This window comes from Bactrocera dorsalis, chromosome 5, assembly GCF_023373825.1.
Source record: "Bactrocera dorsalis isolate Fly_Bdor chromosome 5, ASM2337382v1, whole genome shotgun sequence".
In the NCBI taxonomy this organism is placed as follows: Eukaryota; Metazoa; Arthropoda; class Insecta; order Diptera; family Tephritidae; genus Bactrocera; species Bactrocera dorsalis.
In genome coordinates, this window is record NC_064307.1 from 70,279,215 (window position 1) to 70,298,292 (window position 19,078).

The following is a 19,078-nucleotide window of genomic DNA, read 5'->3' on the forward strand; positions in this document are numbered from 1 at the left end:
CACAGAAAGTATTAAAGTGTTGAGCATATGGAAATTTAAGTAGTAGTATGCTTCTTTTGACATGAAACAGAACCTGCAGGTCTAGTTACCAGATCATATGTGGCAACCCGCAAAGAGGCAATCTATGCTCCTTGCTTCGCTTCATCTTGTTCAATGAATTGTTAAATCTTCTTAATGAATTTTTATTTAAGGTTCAGACACTTCTCTAAGTCCCTCAGTTTATAAGTTATCGAGCTGAAATTTTTCACATGTCCTTTTCGCTCCTTGAAGCTTCTTATTTGTCGAAATCGGAGATAATGGACCACTACAGCATATAGCTGTCATACAAACTGGCGGATCAAGTTTACGATAAATCTCTTGTATACCCTTTAATACCATAAATTTGCATCTGCGAAGAGTACAGCTTCGGTTCAGCCGAGTTTTTCTTGCTTTATATACATTTTTAGCATTACTTTAATGTAATTCATATCGAAAATAAATTGTTCAAACTAATAATCCATCATTTCCACTTAAGTGACTTGCAAAATGTTTAAATAATTATTAAATAAAATAATAAATAAAGAAATATTATGATATTTTGTTTGTATGGCAACCCTATTACTGTATAATTTTTAAATAAATCTTCTTAAAGAATTATCGTAAATATTTCATTGGCCTCCCAGCCAATATTTTATAGTCCATACACATATAAATATTTATACACGTACACACACCTAACCACAAACAACAAACCGCAAAAATATTAAGCTTTCCCCTCCATACTCCTATCTTATATTCTTAAGCAGCAAAACATAAATAAAACTAACTTTGTCTTGCCATGACAACATTCAATTTATGCGCGAATGTTTTAGTCACCAAACATTATAACAGCAAAGCAGACTCAGTTGCGTTCAGACTCATTCAGCACACTTCGCGCAACAAATTGTCCTTGAATCGCCCACGCACTTTCGCCATATGCATTTATTTGTCACCAAATAATATTGAGCCATGGCAAATAAAACATATCAGACATTAATAAATATTAGCACAGTTGATAGATTATGTTTGTGCGCTTCAGTGAACACACTCACAAGGAGCAAGGCAAAGCGGTTGCCGACAGCACGGCCGCGGGCGCACAATTTTTCGCATTTATCAATCATACATAAATATAAATATTTTATTTAGTTTGCACTTAGATATTGGCACAAAATGAAAAGTTTATGCCGCCGACAAGTCAGCCCAACGCGCTACCAAACGTTAAAACAAGCTGTCACCCAGACAGTCAGTCGCTAAGTCCAGCAGGCTTACAGCCGTTCAAAGCAGTTTAGTTAAAGCAAAATGCGAAAATATGTATGTAAAAGTGTATGGATGTCTGTGTTAATTTATATGTATGTGTGCTCAGCGTTGTGCTTCCATTATTGTCACTCATACGCCATGTCGTCATGGCATGCGTTTGCGTGGTTGGGAAAAATTCTTTGAATTGATGTTACAGCCGCAGGTCAACCGACTATTCAATCAGCCAGAATGCTAACTAAGCAATCAGTGAAGCGAATGAGCCGCTGCGGTCGCACAAATGCACAACTGATGTGGCTAGGAAAATCGAACGCCAATAATGAGCTGCAATATGTTGGCTTGGATAAAGTTATTGTTCCATATTATCAAGCATTAGCCATAAGAGTTACAAAAATTAGTAAAAATGTTAGCTACGGTTGCACCGAAACTAGAATACCCTTTACAAATGAAGATGTTTCATAAAAGCAATTGATTTTGAACGTTCCGTTTGTATGGCAGCTTTTTTAAAATATTGTAGCATTGCTTTTGGTAACAATTCGCGTCAAATTTCGTGAAGATATCTCGTCTAGTAGAAAAGTTTTCCATACAAACACTTGATTTGGATCGTTCAGTTTGTGTGGCAGCTATATGTTTTAGTAGTCCGATCTGAAAACTTTTTCCAAATTTTGTAGCGATGCCTTGAAAAACCATTCGTGCAAGATCTCAGGCATATATCTCATCAACTAAAAGAGTTTCCTATACAAAAACTTGATTTTGATAGTTCTGTTTGTATGGCAGCTATATTTGGTAGTAGTCCGAAATCGGTGGTTTCCACAAATAAGTAACTTCTTGTGAAGAAAAAGATGTATGGAACATTGCAGAGTGATATCTCAAAAACTGCGGCTAGTTCGCATATATACAGATAGATGAACCCGGTTAAATCGACTCAGCTTAATCACAATTGGAAAGTAACTGTAGACGTGTAATTAGTAAACCTTTGAATCAATTTGGCAATATTTTTTCGAAAGTACTTCATGTCTACTACAACCTTCCTACTTGAGTGAACAACTTAATTGATCAGTCAAGAGCAATCAACCACCTGGTTAATTGAGCACATGTTCTCACATATACTCTCACATAAACCAAAGCAAAATTATACCAATATCAATACTTATTTCTACACCTCTGTATGCATATTTTTCTGCCTAAGCCAATACATACGTACTACATAAACACATATACATAAGTATGCTTGTATATACAACCAACACATAAAACTCTCCATTATTGTGCTTCCAACATTTGGCTTGATTCTCTACGCTTGCCTGGCTCACCAATAACAGTTAAGTACAATATTTATTGTGCTATATTAGCGCGATTTGTCACTAATACACACTCAATCCACCTGCTTATTGCAGATATAGTATATGCCTATTATTTGGACAAATTGCGGCCGCTGGTCAACCGCAAATGCTTTTTTGCTTTTGAAGCGAACAAATATTCGCTTTTTCATTTCCATTTCTATTTTATCTACAGCCGCACATTCATTCAGTCTTAGTTGCATATTTAGCTAGGATTTATTTCAATCTATGGCAAATCGTAATGCGGTTTAATCTTTGTTGATTAAGTTGCATTATGCTTCGATGACTCATTTTGCTAATATTTGACTAAAAAGATGAAATATTATCTTCTTTCGTATATAAATAAATATATATATGTTTACTATATACATAAGTATATAAATAATTGACATTTATACTACAGACGAATGGTTGGTCGAACTTTTTACTCTTGTTGCGTTCCGTCAAATGGAAACAACTAATCCGGTTTGAACCCGCCTCAGATTAACTTGAATATTTTGTGAGCGGCTTCTTCATATGGTCCAATATTATCGAATATATTTTCACTAAAAATTTATTTTAAGGGGTTATAAAATATGTTTTTTTTTTTTTGAAAACACAAGGTAGCAGTAGGTCTTCTGCTTCGGAGCGCAACCTCCGACAGAGTGGCTACTATCTGTTCCGAAGTTAAGTTCGCAGGCTATGCGCTCAAGACTTGTGAAGAGGGTTAATCAAATGATTCTAACTCTACACTGTCCGTTAGGGATTAACGCACTAAGTTTTAACATCCTACCGGATGGCAGCTGCAATAACTGTTTGGATGAAGATGAGATAGAATGATCTCCACATTTTCTCCTCGAATGTGCCACATTTGACAAATCAAAAAAAAACCTTGGATGTCATACTTTTAGACATCCACCTAAGCAGATTTATTGTTCAGGGCGTTTAATTGTTTTAACTAATTGAAAAATAAATTAAAAAATAAAAAAATTAAATAAAAAGAATTAATTAAAAAAAAAATTAATTAGTTTCCAAAAGAAGTGATTTTTGTTATATTTAATTTTTTTAATTAATTAATTTTTAAAATAAAAAAAAAATTAAATAAAAATATTTTTTTTTAATTTAATTTTTATTTATTAATTTTTTAATTAATTAATTTTTAAATTAATAAATTTTTTTAATCATTTTTTTATTTAGTTCATAATTTTAAATTTATTTTTTTTAATTTTTCAAAATTTATATGAATATTTCCAAAAGCTCTTCGGTTTTTTTATTCTTAACGTTTTAATTATGCGCACATGGTACAATCGCAATTAATTAAAACAATGGCATTTTGCGCTGCGAAGCACTTGAGTGAAGTTTGGCGTTGGCGAAAAGTGAAGGCACCGCAAAAAACTAACGAAAATTGTCAGCACAGCAATTAATTTTGGCACATCTCTCTCTTGTGCTTTTTCTCTTTTTACAGCAACGAAATAAAATAACAACAAAGCACACACACACGCTTGAAAATTGAGAAATCAAAGCACTTTACTAAAACAGACGCTGGCAGAAAATTAGTGAAAAACTACATAAAAAAAACAAAAATAAATATAAAATAATTTTAAGCATTTTTTACACAAAAATCTTAACAAAACAAGGAGATTTGATTAAATAATTAAAAACAACAAATAAATAAATCAAACAAACCAAAGAAGTGAAAGAAAGTGTTAAAACACAACAATCAACATAAATATTTTACAAAAACAAAACAACAAATCATAATAAAAATAAAAATACCAAAAATAACAACAACAACATTTATAAAAACCGTTTAACACTGTAAATAAAAATCGCACACACCAGCAACATGTCAACGGGGAACGATATAGTCAACGCTGAGGCGGCACCAGCCAGCGCGTTGCCAATGTCGCAAATGCCCGCTGCACCGACGCCAGCAAACGATCAGGTAGGTACGCCTTGGCAGCCAACTGCCGTGGCGAAATGCCAACGAACAGCAATATAGTAATAATTACGCTGTCACATTGTCACCAATACACAAACAGACACATATACACTTAGTTTAAATATTACATACACTAGGGTCGACAGACCGAAAGTACAATGCTTACATGGATTATACAATGGCATAACCGTTTTCCGTGTTATTTACATATGTATTAAGATTTTTATGTTAACCTCTGCACTTAATTACTGTTGGCATACCTTTAGGCGTTTATGCACAAATTTTTGCTCTTTTTGAATGTGTGCAGTGTATTTGTTGTTCTTAATATTTTTGGCATGTTTAAAACGATTACCAAGCTCATTTTTGAACTTAGTTTTTGACTTTTATACGCTTTTTTAAAGTATATAGTGGTTTGTTATCAGTTAAATATTAGTTAAGTATCAGTTATATATCAGTTAAATATTAGTTAAATGTCAGTTATCATTTTAAGTAAAATTTAGAAACCTATACAATTGCATGATTATATATAGTCGGCTACAACTTCGAAAATAATATGAATTTTGAAAAATCCTTTTAGAGGGATATTTTTTTAATTTCTTAACTATCGAACTATGAAAAGAACAAAACCTCTAAAATAACGCCTTAAAAGCGTTTGTTATTGTCCTGAACCACTAAAACGGCTATAACTTGGGAAATAAATTGATATTTAAAAAAAAACTTTTAGAAGAATATTTTTTAATATCTAAACTATCGAACTGTGAAAGGAACAAAATTTCGATTTTTTCACATTTCTGGACTGGATGTGCTATAGGTTTACCATTGACCTAAACTTTGGCGCAATAGTCGGTATTTCAAAAAATCTTGCCAGTAATCTATAAGGGGCTTCTGATTGTGATTTCGTATCGAGTTTTATGCTTGAAAACTGACGATTTCACGCCAAGAATTCAAGGGTAGTTCATAAAAACGAGGTTGTTCACAAATGCGAGCTTATAAGATCTGATTCCATATAATTTTTTTTTTCATTATTATGGCCTCAATCGTCTTATATCGCTTCTTTTGATTCAATATTTTCGCACAAAAGTGTTCAGGGTACTTTTATTACGTTTACTATATTTCGCTTATTTTCCGTCTATAGTCTATATTTTGAGTAGCGAATGGCTTGCCAACATGACATGCAAGTCAAATATCAATATTATACTCGTACTGAGCCGATCCATAACCAATAATTCAATACTCATATTTATCTCCAGCTTGCACTACCCTTTCTAAGTTAATGAATACCGTGAGTCTGATTTTATCATTAATAATAACAAAGAGTTGTGAAGATACTATTTTTTACCTCACCAAAACCAAAAACTAATCGGATTTTGGTTACAACTTGATAGCCATTGCGCTTACGGAATCATTTAACACAAATTGCATTATTGGACTACTAATACCTCAGTAAGCAACCACAATTGCCTGCTTAATATTTTATTTGTCAGATTTGCGTACTTATTGCTTTTCTGTTTCGTTTTGCTGCCGTTAGCAACAAAACCCCAATACATGCACAAACAAGAAAATAACGTTAACTTTGGCTACACCGAAGCTATAATACCCTAGACAGTTGGATATTTTCTAGCATAAAAAGGCATATACAGATATTTTTCTTGATTTTTTTTGTTCAATTTGTATGACAGCTATAACAAATAGTGATCCGATCTGAACCATTTCTCGGGAGTTTACTCCGAAGTTTTGGCAAATAACTCGCACCAAATTTCGTGAAGATACCTTCTCAATAGAAAAAAGTTTTCCGTATAAGCACTTCAGTTTCATCGTTCAGTTTGTATGACAGCTATATGCTATAGTTGTCCAATCTAAACAATTTCTTTCGAGATTATAGCGATGCTTCTGATAATACTATACGCCAAATTTCGTCAAGATATCTTGTCAAACAAAAAACTTTTCATACAAGGACTTGATTTTGAACCTTCAGTAATGTCCATCAAATGCCTAAATCAACTCGGCTCGTCAGGCTTACCATTGTATATAAAGGCTCTACAGAGTATCCGACTTATTTTATTTTTTTTGATGTTACAAACATCATGGCAAACTCAACACCCTGTTTAGGGTATAAAACATAAATTAGTAGCTAGCTGCGCTTTGTTGTTATTGTTGTAGCTTTAATTTGTTCATTGTGGCTGGGAGTAATTGGCAGTAGACGTCAAGTTAAGCCGCCATTAATTTCAAAGCAAATGAGCGCAAGGAAATTACAAAATGCAACCAAGTAAAAAAAGTAGATAGAACGAGAAAGAAGGAGAGAAAGAGAGCGAAATTGATAATTACAGACTTAGTGAAATAAATTTGCTTGCTTTGCAAAGGTCGAAGTTGTGCAGGCAAAGTGAACGATTTCTTTATTTATTTTGCTATTTAATATATTTTCAATTCTTTTTTGCTTGCCTGCTTTGCTGTTGCTGTGGCTGGTGCTTGTGCAATTGACAAGCCCACAAGCGTCTTTGACAAAATTAAAATATGCACAGCAGCACAAACATTTATCGCAGCTGTAAACCGGCTGCTTATATGCAAATGCATGCTAATGCTTTTGTGTGTGTGTATGTGTGCGTCTCTGCATTACAAGAATGCTTGCTATGGCCATTATGCAATGTCGGCAACCTTGATTCATACACTGTCGCTCTTGCAACATGGAATGTCGTGTCTCAAAAGGCCAGGCCACAGTAGCGCTACTCAAAGCCTGCATTAGCCTTCAAAAGCAGAGCAAGAATGCACACACACACATATACATTGATGGCTTTACTAACACACACACAGCCACAAAGCTGCATGTGGAAGACAAGATTGTGGCACAAATACATGCTCAATAGAAATCCTTACAAAGCTTTGGTTGAAGGCGAAATGTTGGTCAGACATGTCGTTGCCAACACATTAGTGCTTGTGCCAGCGCACACTAACAAACAGACCGACATGCTTGTACGCTTGTAAGTTTACATACATGTGTGTATCTATGCTTGCTGCGCTCAAAGTTTTGCTTTTTCGCTTTTTGCTTCCTCTGCTGTCTGTCCGCCTGCATGTCTGCGCCGCGCTACCACTGCCACGGCGACTGCAGCATCAACTCACTAATGATAATCAAATAAAGGATCAAGGAAATTCGGTTGCCATACGAGACGCCGCAACTCGACGCAGCGCCGCAGCGGAGCGCATGTTTCTCGTTAGTCCACTTGGCAGTGTACCAAAAAATAATTTGCAGATCTTTACTGTACGCTAAGAAGTTTAGCAGCGCAGATAAATGTTGCTGCTGCTGTTGGTTGTGTTGGTGACCCTGATTTCCGCTTCTGCATTTAAGTGTGTGGAATTTTGGAGCACACGCGCACTTGTATGTGTGTTCTGCATGTCAATGTCTATATGCGTTTGCTTTATTCGTTTGATTATAAAGCCGTTCTCAAAGGATTTTTTCCATGAAGTGACACTTAATTCGTAGTTTATGTTAATTTTAGTATTTTTATTGACTTCAATTCATTTTAGAAATATTCCACTTGAACTTTTGCTTTTATGCAGAAGTTATAATGTAGTTACTAAGCTTGGACAGCCAAGAGCACCGGTCTGTTGTGGTACCCAAAAACTCCGAGTGGTACGAGCATTTGGACTGGTAACTGTGCTCCAAAGCCTGAATCGAAGCTAACTAAAAAATCCCCCTTCTTTTTGTTCAATTTAAGCCCAAAATTCGTTAGTTTAACTTCGGCTCACCCTCACCCGAATACACAAATTTGTTTTAGTGTAATGAAGCGTTATATTTTAAATATTTTGTATTCTAGCTTATATATTTTTTATAATAGTAATATATTATAAATAAAATAAAATATTATTTTTAATAGTATTACCAAATAACAGCGAATTATTTTATATTTTGTAATATTACGCACACAAAAAACAAACACATGGATAGAATAAACAAGATTGCAAACAAAAAATTATTGCATTTTTATTTTACAATTTTTAAGCATTTGTGGCACTTTGAGCTTTAGGTGCTGCCACTTTATACGATTTTATATTTTTTCACACCGTAGCACAGTTTTGAGTGATTTACGCTTCGTTTATGGTCAACTTTTTCTTTAATTTCCACTGAAGCACAAATATAAAATATTTTTTGCGCTTTGTTGAGTTGCTTTTTGCAATTGGAAACTTTAATATTTTTTTAGCGCATGCACTTACCAAAAATACAAAAACAAATCCAGCCGATTATTAAAAACCTTGCGCAAAAATAAACAAAATATTTTTGAAATGAAAGCATGACACCCACAGCTTACATACACAAGCCAATATTTCTTCTCCCTCAACAAAATCCACTACACATTCAGCATGTCTCTGCATGTTTCAGCACGTGCGCCGTTACGACTCCACCACGTTTTGTTGTTTATGTATTCGCTTGTTTCAATATATTCGTTAGTGCATACGATTGCTTTAATAACACAACATATGTAAACGAACAAATAAACCACAAAAATGTACAACAACAAAACAAAAACAACAGCCAGAGACACAATAAAGTGAAAAAAGCGTAAAACAACAATAAAAAAGCTAGAAACATAAAAGAAATGATTGATATTTTCATTTTTAACGCATCACGCGGCTGCCATAACTGGAATAACAACAATAAATTTCTGCATATATGTATTGGTAAATGCAACAACAACACATAACAACTACTTAAAAACCAATAACTGCAAAAAAACGCGTAAAAATGCCAACAAACTCAACGCACATGAAGTATCTGCCAGCCACACATCCATATTTTCATCATTGCAAGCAGCAGCAACAACAACAACAACAACAGAAGCAGCAACAATTGCTGTTACAACATCAACAGCAATCAACGCTGCAATCGCAACGTTGTGTTATGCGCATACCAATGCAGCAACACATGACCACATCACAACAACAACAACAACAACAGCTAACACTACAGCAACAACAGCAGCAGCAGCCAACCTACGCGGCACCCAAGCCGCAACAATATCAATACCACAACAACAGCGCCGGTATGCATGCGAACCACGTTGGCAACCATGTAAATGCCGGTGGCAACATGCCGTTATATGGTGCCGGCAGCAGCAACATTGGCGTTGCTGGCGCTGAGCTGAGCAAAAGCAGCGGACCGACAGTTACATTCGACGAATTCACGGAATTCTACTGGCCACACGACAGCAAGCAACAGCAGCAACATCAAGCACAACAAAAACAGCACCCACAACACGCAACCCCGCACAATAATTGCAATAATATTGATATTGGCGGTGTAGATGTCCGCATAAGTGCCGTGGCGCTCAACGAAGCCAGCATCGCCAATGCCAGCACCTCAAGCACCGGCGGTCGCACCTTCATCACGCCCGCCGACATACCGCCGCCACCGCCACATCCGCCCAACATATCGACACGTAAACGCCACCTGGGCGCCAGCAAGAGTGTTGAGGAGCGTTCAACGCGCGATGCTGGACGCTGTCAATGTGAGCATCCGATTGAGTTTGTGGCACAGCCACAACAACAACAACTGCAGCCAGCACAGCTGCCACAAGTGAGCTTGCAACAGCAACAGGCACATCAGTCATACGGCAGTCATCACAGTGTTTACCTGCCAACGCAGCAGCAACCTCAACAGCAACAACAACAGCAAACACAGCCAACATATCGCCCACACACGCTGAACCAGTGTGCACACAATAGTGATTACAATCACTTGCCACCGCCGCCGCCTGCCACACTGACACGTGCCGATTCGCATCGCAGCCATCACAACCTGATGGCCGTCGCCAGTTCTTCGTACTACAAAAATCGTTTCTTCGACGATGCGCCACTGCCACCGCCCTCGCATCTCTCCACGTCATCGCTCTCCTCGAAGACTACCTTCGAGACGCGGCAACTGAAGGTAAGTACATAGATGCTGAGTTGCGGCGTGTCTTTGCTTTTGAATTGGCAGTATATGCGTCTTAGGTATCTCACTCCACACTGCTGGAATTTGAACCCAGTTCGTGATGAACTCTTTGCGCTATATAGTGTTGGAGTTGCTAAACGCTTTTTCCAAATTCTGTATGCCTAGCAAACATTAGTTGTAGCCAAATCGAGTTTGTATCTGTAATTCCTAGGTTCTCTCAATTTATAAGTGTCCTCTATGATAGTATTCCCTTTAACTGTTGTTGGAGCGTTGGAATAAGATGATCTTCAACGTTTGTTTTCGTTTTTTTTTCTTTACTTTCTTCTTGGTTTCAGAATACCAGTATTTTCAGCAAAATTGATGATAGGTCCTGGGTTCCTAGCACGAGACGCTCGTGCTCCTTCGCAGAAGAATTGTGGACTCCTTTTGCTTGGATACTCATCTTCAACCTTACCGACTTGGCAGGCGCTGCCAGTAGCTAAGCTACTGGCGCCATCGCTCTCAGGATCATTGTACTATTGAGCCTCCTCATCACAACCAAATGACGATCCTCAAGGGAGCAACTGAGATATTATATATACTCTATATATCCTTTCTTTGGGCAGAAAAGATTTTAGTATTTGCTGAGACAATAGCTGAAAATTTAAGAATCAGTGCAGTATTCTGAGGACACAAAAAGGAGTTCCAATACTCATCATCTGAGCAGAATGTCTACAAAAATATTTCGAATATACAAATTCGTTTCTCTTACTCTCCGTCTATCTCACTCTGCCTCTCACTCTCTTTTTTTTTCTTGTGCTATCTATCTTTCTCTATCCCTGTGCAAACTAACGAACTTAACACTCCAGACTGAGTCTTAAATATAGAAGGAAGTATGACATACAATAAACGTTAGAATTCAATGACTTTACTGATCAAAGGTCACTTGTGACCCCGAAGTCAACACAAACAATCAAAAATGAAAACTTCAGCTGCACCGAAGCTATAATAACCTTTACAGGCTGAAGTTTTCGAAAAAAGAGCTTGATTGTGATCAGTCAGTTTCGAAGACTTCATTGTGATCGTTTAGTTTGTATGGCAGCTATATGCAATAGTGATCTGATATCGGGGGTTCCAACAACTGAGACCTTCTTGTAGAGAAAATTTCAGATCGAGATCTCAAAAACTAAGGATCAATGTTCGAACATGTCGAAAATGACTCAGCTCATCACGCTTACCATTCAAGTATACATATATTCTATAGGGTTTCCAAGGTCTCCTTCTGGATGTTACATACTTCTTGGCGAACTTAAGATACCTTCGTCAAGGTATAGCCATTCACTATTGCTTACTGGGTATACATTTACAACACAACTATTAGGCATACCTCCACTAAGTGACTCATCAAGTTGTGATGTTCAAATGTAAAGTCTGTATGTGTATGTGTCTGGTACATTGCAAAACGATTGACCGAAATTGTTTTGCATATTTTATGCAAAATAGCGGAAAGGATGAATGAAAAAGGGATATGTTGAATTGTTAGTGGTCATCGGTGCCACAGTGCGGTCAGACAGTTAATGGAAGACCGGAAAGCTATTTATCCATATATGCAGTTACTTTTTTTTGGCTCTGCTCACAACGCATACGTTTTGCTTTTTGGGCAAAAATGATTTACTATGCAAGTGAATAACTTAAATCAGCAGAGGAGATGGCACAGTTAAAGCTGCGTAGCTATTTTTTCTGTTTATAGTCAGTTAAGTTAATAGGCTTATGCTGTTAAATTTACATGCGTACGCACACGCCTTTCGGTAGTGGTGAGTAGTGATTTTGTGGCCACTGAATGCCATGATTTACATGACAAAGCGCCGTGATTTATGTTTGTATGCGTTGGTTGGAGTTGTAAATAACATTTATCAAATATATTTAATAGAGGTTAGTTGAGAGGAAGCAATTTTTAAAGCAAAGGCAACCAAGCGAGAGAAATTTTATGCACACACGGTAGGAAGGTGAATTGCAAATGAAATGGAATAAAAGCTGTCGGAATGCTATAAATAACTAAATTGTTTTTAGTATAGAATATATGATGCTTATATTTAAGGGTTAAAGGCTGAGCAGAGCACTGAAGCGTAATTAGTTTATACTACCAAAAAGTTTGTTGATTTAGGGAGATTTCTACCTTGTTGGCCCGAAAATCTAGTGTCTTTTCTGGATTTTTTTTCCCGGAAAATATAATCGATAATAAATATATAAAATTTTCGCACAGTTATCGGATAAATTTTGTTGAAGTTTTATAATTTTTTTTGTTGATCAAAGTAAAGAGCAGAAGCGGATACCAAACAATGACGAAAGGAATCAACCCGCACTAATAAGTATACCGCTAAACTAAAACATTGCATTTATATTGTACATATGTATGTACGCGCTGTGGCAACACGCCACCGGCCGCCAAACAGCCACTCGTGGCTAATTAATTTCAAATGTGCACATGGGGCGTATGAGTAATATGCCAAGCGCCTGCTGGAGCAGCAAAGTGCTGCCAACTTCACTTAAGAAACGTATACATGTATACAAACACATACACACAAGCATATTGTAAAATAAATACATACATATAGACACTTAAGTAGGCACCGGCTGGTGGTAATAAAAAGCCAAAACAAACAGTCATAATGCCATACAAAGCAGCAGACTAAAACAAAGGCAGCATTAAACGCGCATAATGCGCGGCAGAGCAAACATAAGCAAAGTGACAGTAGAAAGTTAAGAAAGTGGAGCAATAAGGCGCGTACAGTGTAGCAAAGCCTTTGTATGTGTGGCTTTATGAGACCAAAACAATTGTCTGCTAGTATGTAAGTGTGTATGTGTTGCTTGTGCGCACAGTGTTGCCTTCTTAAGCACAATTGTTGCTTCTTATTGGCGATCACAACAAGGCGATTAAGCAACGCGCTTTATCTGACCCATGGCGCCATTTTCATAACGACACTTGAGTTGGCGTGGCACTACGTTGGCATGTGTCGCATATATCCGATGTGACAGCAGTGCTGAGCAAACAACAAAACATGTAGACATGTGGTGTTATATATACAACAAAAAAACTAAAAATTTGCTGCTCATTTGCCACTACTTTTGCTCAGTGATATATGCCAAAGATGTCCTTGTTATTATCAGTTATGCCAGTTGTACTAATATTTCATTTGTATTTACAAACACAACCTTTTCTCAAACGTTATGAACCCTTTACTATCTTTTACGATATTTATGCTTTAAAAAATTGCCTCATTTGTCGCGCAATGCTCTGTCTATTTGTAGAATAGTCAGTAAATAATTGCGAGACTCATTTGCTCAATATCTCCGCGCGTTGAGTAACAACTGTACGCTGGAAATATGAAGACAAATTGACTACTTTATGAAAAATAATATATCAATGTTGTGGCCTAATTGCGCTGAGCACGCAGTGTGCCTAGACAAACTGCTGCCAGAAAGGCAAGTAAAGCTTTTCAACTACACTGGCTGGTGGTAGGAACAATATTATAGCATAGAGAAGACAAAGGACTTTACTGTTTGTGGGTGTACGGGATTGAAATATATAATACATGGTATATGTAAATCTATACTCTAATAAAAAGTTGACCAGTTTTAAAAATTACAATATTCGTAATATCGTTAAAAAGAGATTCTAAGTCCAGTTCACCACTTCACAGACTCTGGTCTATATCAGTCAACATTCCGAAGAATTTTTTAAGCAATTTCATATCTTCTCTCTACATGCAATATTAAATCATTGAGAGCAATGCTTTTAAGAGAAAACTGTTGATAAAAACTATCAGCCATTCGAACAGAAGAACTTAATTTTTATAGTTCAGTTTCTATGGCCCTTATATGCTATGGCTATTTTTTTACAGAACTCGCAGCATTGCTTTAAAAAATAATCCACGCCGAATTTCGGTAAGATATCTCCTCAAATGAAAAAGTTTTTCATAGAAGGGTTTTAATTTGGTGGATAAGTTTGTATGACAGCTATATGCTAAGACGATCTGATCTGAACCATTCCTACGGGAATGGTGCCATTGGCTTGCATAATAAGCCATACCGAATTTCGGGAAAATATCTCTTCAAATTAAAAAGCTTTCCATACAAACACTTAATTCCGAACGTTCAGTTTGTATGGCAGCGATATGCTACAGTGACCCGATATCGGCGGTTTGCCAAATAACATGTTTAAAATTTCAGATCGATATCTCAGAAACTGAGGGCATATCTTGTTCAGGTTACAACAACATTCTCACAAAAGAAATTTTATTTGAAAAGCTCAGTGATAAACACTTTGCCTTTTAATCGTGGCTAGTATACAATATTTGCTTAAAACACAGCACATGCTTCAGTTAACAAGTACATATGTATGTATCTTCATCTCCGGGTATGTTTATATTAATTGCTATATTAATAAAACAAAATGTAACAAATTGGTAGGCTGAGTCAAGGGAATTATTTAAAACGCCAAAATGGAACTAAAAGGAGGTTGTAAACGAGCAAAAGCATGTAGCAGTTTAATATGTAAAATATGTATGCCTCGAGGGTCGCTGTGAAGGATAAGAGATTAAGCGAGATAAGCAAATTTCATTTTGGAAATTTTGATGCGATAAAACTTAATTAGTCGATATAAAAATTCAAAATTTTCTGAAATATGTTATTTATATTGATACTGTTATTAAAATATTTGTAAATATATAATATAATATAATATTTCTATATATAATATGGTATAATATTTCTATATATATAATAAAATAATTCAATCTATTAAAAATAAGAAAGTATTGCCTTACTTACCTTTGACACCCCCCAAATATCGGAACCATGCTCAGCAAGTTGTTGCCTACATTTCGGCGCAGGGTCCATAATCTGAAAAAAACAGATTGAGGCAAAGTTTAAAAATGTTAACGCAACTTTTCACAAAAAAATTAAATAAAATTATTGCACTGAAAATATTAATCATAAGCTTCTACTCAGGAAATGGCAAACTAAGATTATACGTGCAAGTACATAAAGTTTGTGAAAATTGGAAACTACAACCAAAAAAATATTTTAAAAAGATGTGATAAAAGAAAACACTTGTTATTTTTACAATCCTTTTTTATCATTCGTTTATTTACATATATTTGAAGAATACACAAGATAAATTAAAAAAAAATCATTATTGTCCACGTTAGTTGTCGCAGATTATGGGAGACCCCATTTTTGTAGATCAAGCAGAGTTCACTTAAATTCCAAACATCGGGCATGCTGTCATGTGGTTGTGAGATAAAATTCTTGAATCTGTGACACAATTCTCTTCACAGATTTATCACGTAATATTATACTAATATGTATGGGTATATAAGTTTGAGAATTACTTAATTTCACGGCAGTGCCTGCACTTTGCCACAAATTTTATATTTATTTTTACGCCGCGTTAGCATTTCCCAGGCGTTGGTTCCTTCCCTTACATATGTTAGGCATACCTGTCTATTTGCATATGAATGCATGATGATTTAGTACTTCGTGGCATGTAAGTGTGTGTAGAAATTCAACATATTCCTGCCAACTTCGCGTGATATATACACTTGCACCTACAACTGTGCCACCAAACCGCTTTTAGTTATGCAAACTTATGTGGTATTTTATTTTTAACAACGGCATAAAAAAATGTCTCCAACTTCTGAAGTACCCAAAGTACCAATGTGACTGGCTCTTCACTATTTGCCGCAAAACTCGTGTTTTTCCGCCTTTTGTGGCAAGTTTACAAAGCGCTCCAGCCTGGTTGGCACGCAGCAGCTGTGGCGATTACTTTGTGTGCCGTACTTTTACAAATACTGATTTGTTTTTGTATGAATGTATGAATGTGTGTCTGTGTGAAATTTACATAGCAAATGTGTCCTCCTTTGCACTATCTTTCTTGATTTTTTTTTGTTTTGTTAGTGAGACAGTACGTTTGACAAAAACCACTGACTTGAAAATACCCTGTGGTATATATATATTTATATACTATACACCGCTCAGTTTTCGAGATATCGATCTGAAATTCTGCACATGTTCTTTTCTGCTCAAGAAGCTGTTCATTTGTCGGAACTGCCGCTATCGGACCACTATAGCATATGGCTGCCATACAAACTGACCGATTCAATTCAAGTTTTCGTATGAAAATCTTTTTTATTTAACAAGATATCTTAATGAAATTTGGCACAGTTTATTATCCAAGGCATGACTATAATCTCCCCAGAAATTGTTCAGATCGGTCAACTATAGCATATAGCTGCCATGCAAACCGACCGATTCAACTCAAGAAAAAGTTCTTTTTATACCCTTTCATGCAATAAAAATGCACATATTAAGGGTATTATAGCCTCGTGTTATACACTTTCTTTGCTTTACCGTTACTCTTCGCAGTCATGTTTTCATCCCTCGCAATTTTCTCACTGCTTATTCAATTTTCGTTTTGCCATAAAAAGGTGTCAGCGCACAATCCCATTCAGCTTTACGGGTTTTCCTACAAATAAGCTGGCAACATACACATGCATGCATACAATATATTTTCTTGAATCTGTGTATATACACATCTATACATATATACACATGTGTATGTATTGTATGCTGAGATTTGTACATCTTGTCACAGTTTTGTGTCGAACAAATGCTATTTTGGGGTTTAACTGCTTGCGGCCAAATATGTGTATGTAGTATAAACTACTTGGCCACATATATGTATGTGTGTGTGGTATAAAATTTACACACGTGTTATAGTTTCTTTAGTTTGAAGTTTATGATATTTTGCTTTCGCCTCCATTTGGCAGCGCGCAATCTGATTTTGCACTTGTGAACCTTAAACAGGTAAACAAGATTAGATGGCTTACATTCAAATACTTGTCGACGTTCTTACTTATACAGTTGTAGAATATGCATTGTGTGCTTTATGTTGCCTGCAACATCGGTTAGCTGCAAAATTTTATGGCAAAAAGTTGAGAAATATTTTATTCGTCGTCAACAGAAAGCCTCTATGGAGTAAACAAGTAGGTATATTTATGAAGTTCTAAAATGAACGAAACCCGCCTTTAAATTGTGATTGGATTTTGAATCTAAATAAGGAGCTACTTTTGCAGTTGACTTTAATCTGAATCTCCCCCAAACCCATAACCTCCTTCCCGTATGATAAATAAATCCTAAAATGTTTTATTTGTCTCATGATAACAATTTCCTGAGATTTGCCATCGTCTCCCTGCTTGGGTTGCTCACTAACTCCCAGAAGTCCCTCAAAACTGAGCACTTTTTGTATGATAAATACAGGCAAATGTCTTTAGTGGTCCCTTAAATCAAGAATATCTCACTCAAATCTGTCATTTAAAGGCATGTTAATAACCTCCAGGGATTGCCAATCGCCTTCCTGCTTGGATTGCTTACTTACAAAACGAGTTCAGACTCGAGTAGGAGGTTTTTCATCCTTTACCACAAACCTTAGCTCATACTTCCCTTATTAGTAGTTGGATAAATTTTTCAACAATTAATCTCAAAAGTATTTAAAACCACTAGCGGATCAAGAATTTCTTACCGGGAGGGGAGCGTGTTCCCGGAATTTGTTTGGTTTTTCTTCCGACATCTATTTATTATCAAGATCACTTTGTAAATTCTTCGGAATTCTAATTAAAATCGCCGATTTTGGCACCTAAAAACACCCCTTCCCTCTGTGGATCCGCCACTGAAGAAAACTGATCCATTTTGCAAAATCAATGCGCGACTTGAATATTCAGAGATCTAAGAAATAGATTTTGACACCGAAAATCCCCAATATCACCACCTCCACCCCCCGTGAATCCGCCACTGATTAATTATTTGATTGATCTTTTAAAATTAACGCACTTGAACTTTTATAAAGCTAAGGAACCAATGTAGAAGATACTTCTTTCAATACCTCGCCACAAGTATGGTATTCATTGGTGCTTGGTTTGTATACTGAAAAATGAAAAATCAAGGTTAACATTAAAAAAGTACTATATGGAAAGTAGGCGTGTTTGTAGTTCGATGTCGCCCATTCTCTAAAATAGGGATGGTCAGTTAATATTATCTACCAAATCTGATTGAATTTGTTCCAGCAGGTGCGCCGATATGTGATTTCTCCTTTAAACTAACCTTACCTAAACTACAAAACCAACTTTAATGATAATTTATACTAAATACAATATAATAGAAAACCAATTTTCTAACATTAAGCAACAACATTCCAATACTAATAATCCGCAATCATCTAGAAACAATCGCTTTAATGTGTGTGTACAAACTTTTATCAATTTACAAGAATACCAAAGCCAGCCGAGCATGTAAAGGTGCGGTTCGGTGATTATCCACCCACCGCTATTATGAAAGTTTACTCTCCATTAGGATCATATTTTCATATATTTTTATACATTTTTTGTTTTTGTTGTCTGAAGCCAGCAGCGTACAGATTATGCGCACGTGAGCAGCATAAGCAACAAGCGTAGAAGATAGTTGGCAGCGTTGCCACACATACACCCAAGCACAGCCACCACAATGAAAAATAGACACGTCTGCCACAATGAAGTAAGAAAAGTATTTACTTAGGTAATAACAAATTCTAAGCAGACACTGGTTTAA

At 36.1% G+C, this 19,078-nt stretch overlaps 1 protein-coding gene across 6 annotated transcripts in view; it reads left to right on the forward strand.

The window, feature by feature from the left end:
* The window catches only part of LOC105227202 (venom dipeptidyl peptidase 4), a 118,829-nt gene that overhangs the window by 91,402 nt on the left and 8,349 nt on the right, over positions 1-19,078 (forward strand). For 2 of the 6 annotated variants that reach the window (XM_049459285.1, XM_049459284.1), the window contains exons 2-3: positions 4,057-4,536; positions 9,296-10,450. The exons of 3 other annotated variants lie outside the window; for them this stretch is intronic. In XM_049459285.1, coding sequence (XP_049315242.1) covers positions 4,438-4,536; positions 9,296-10,450 — 1,254 coding nt within the window. In that variant the 5' untranslated portion in view covers positions 4,057-4,437. The remainder of the gene's footprint in view (positions 1-4,056; positions 4,537-9,295; positions 10,451-19,078) is intronic. One more of the 6 variants, XM_011206433.4, reaches the window with a different exon arrangement.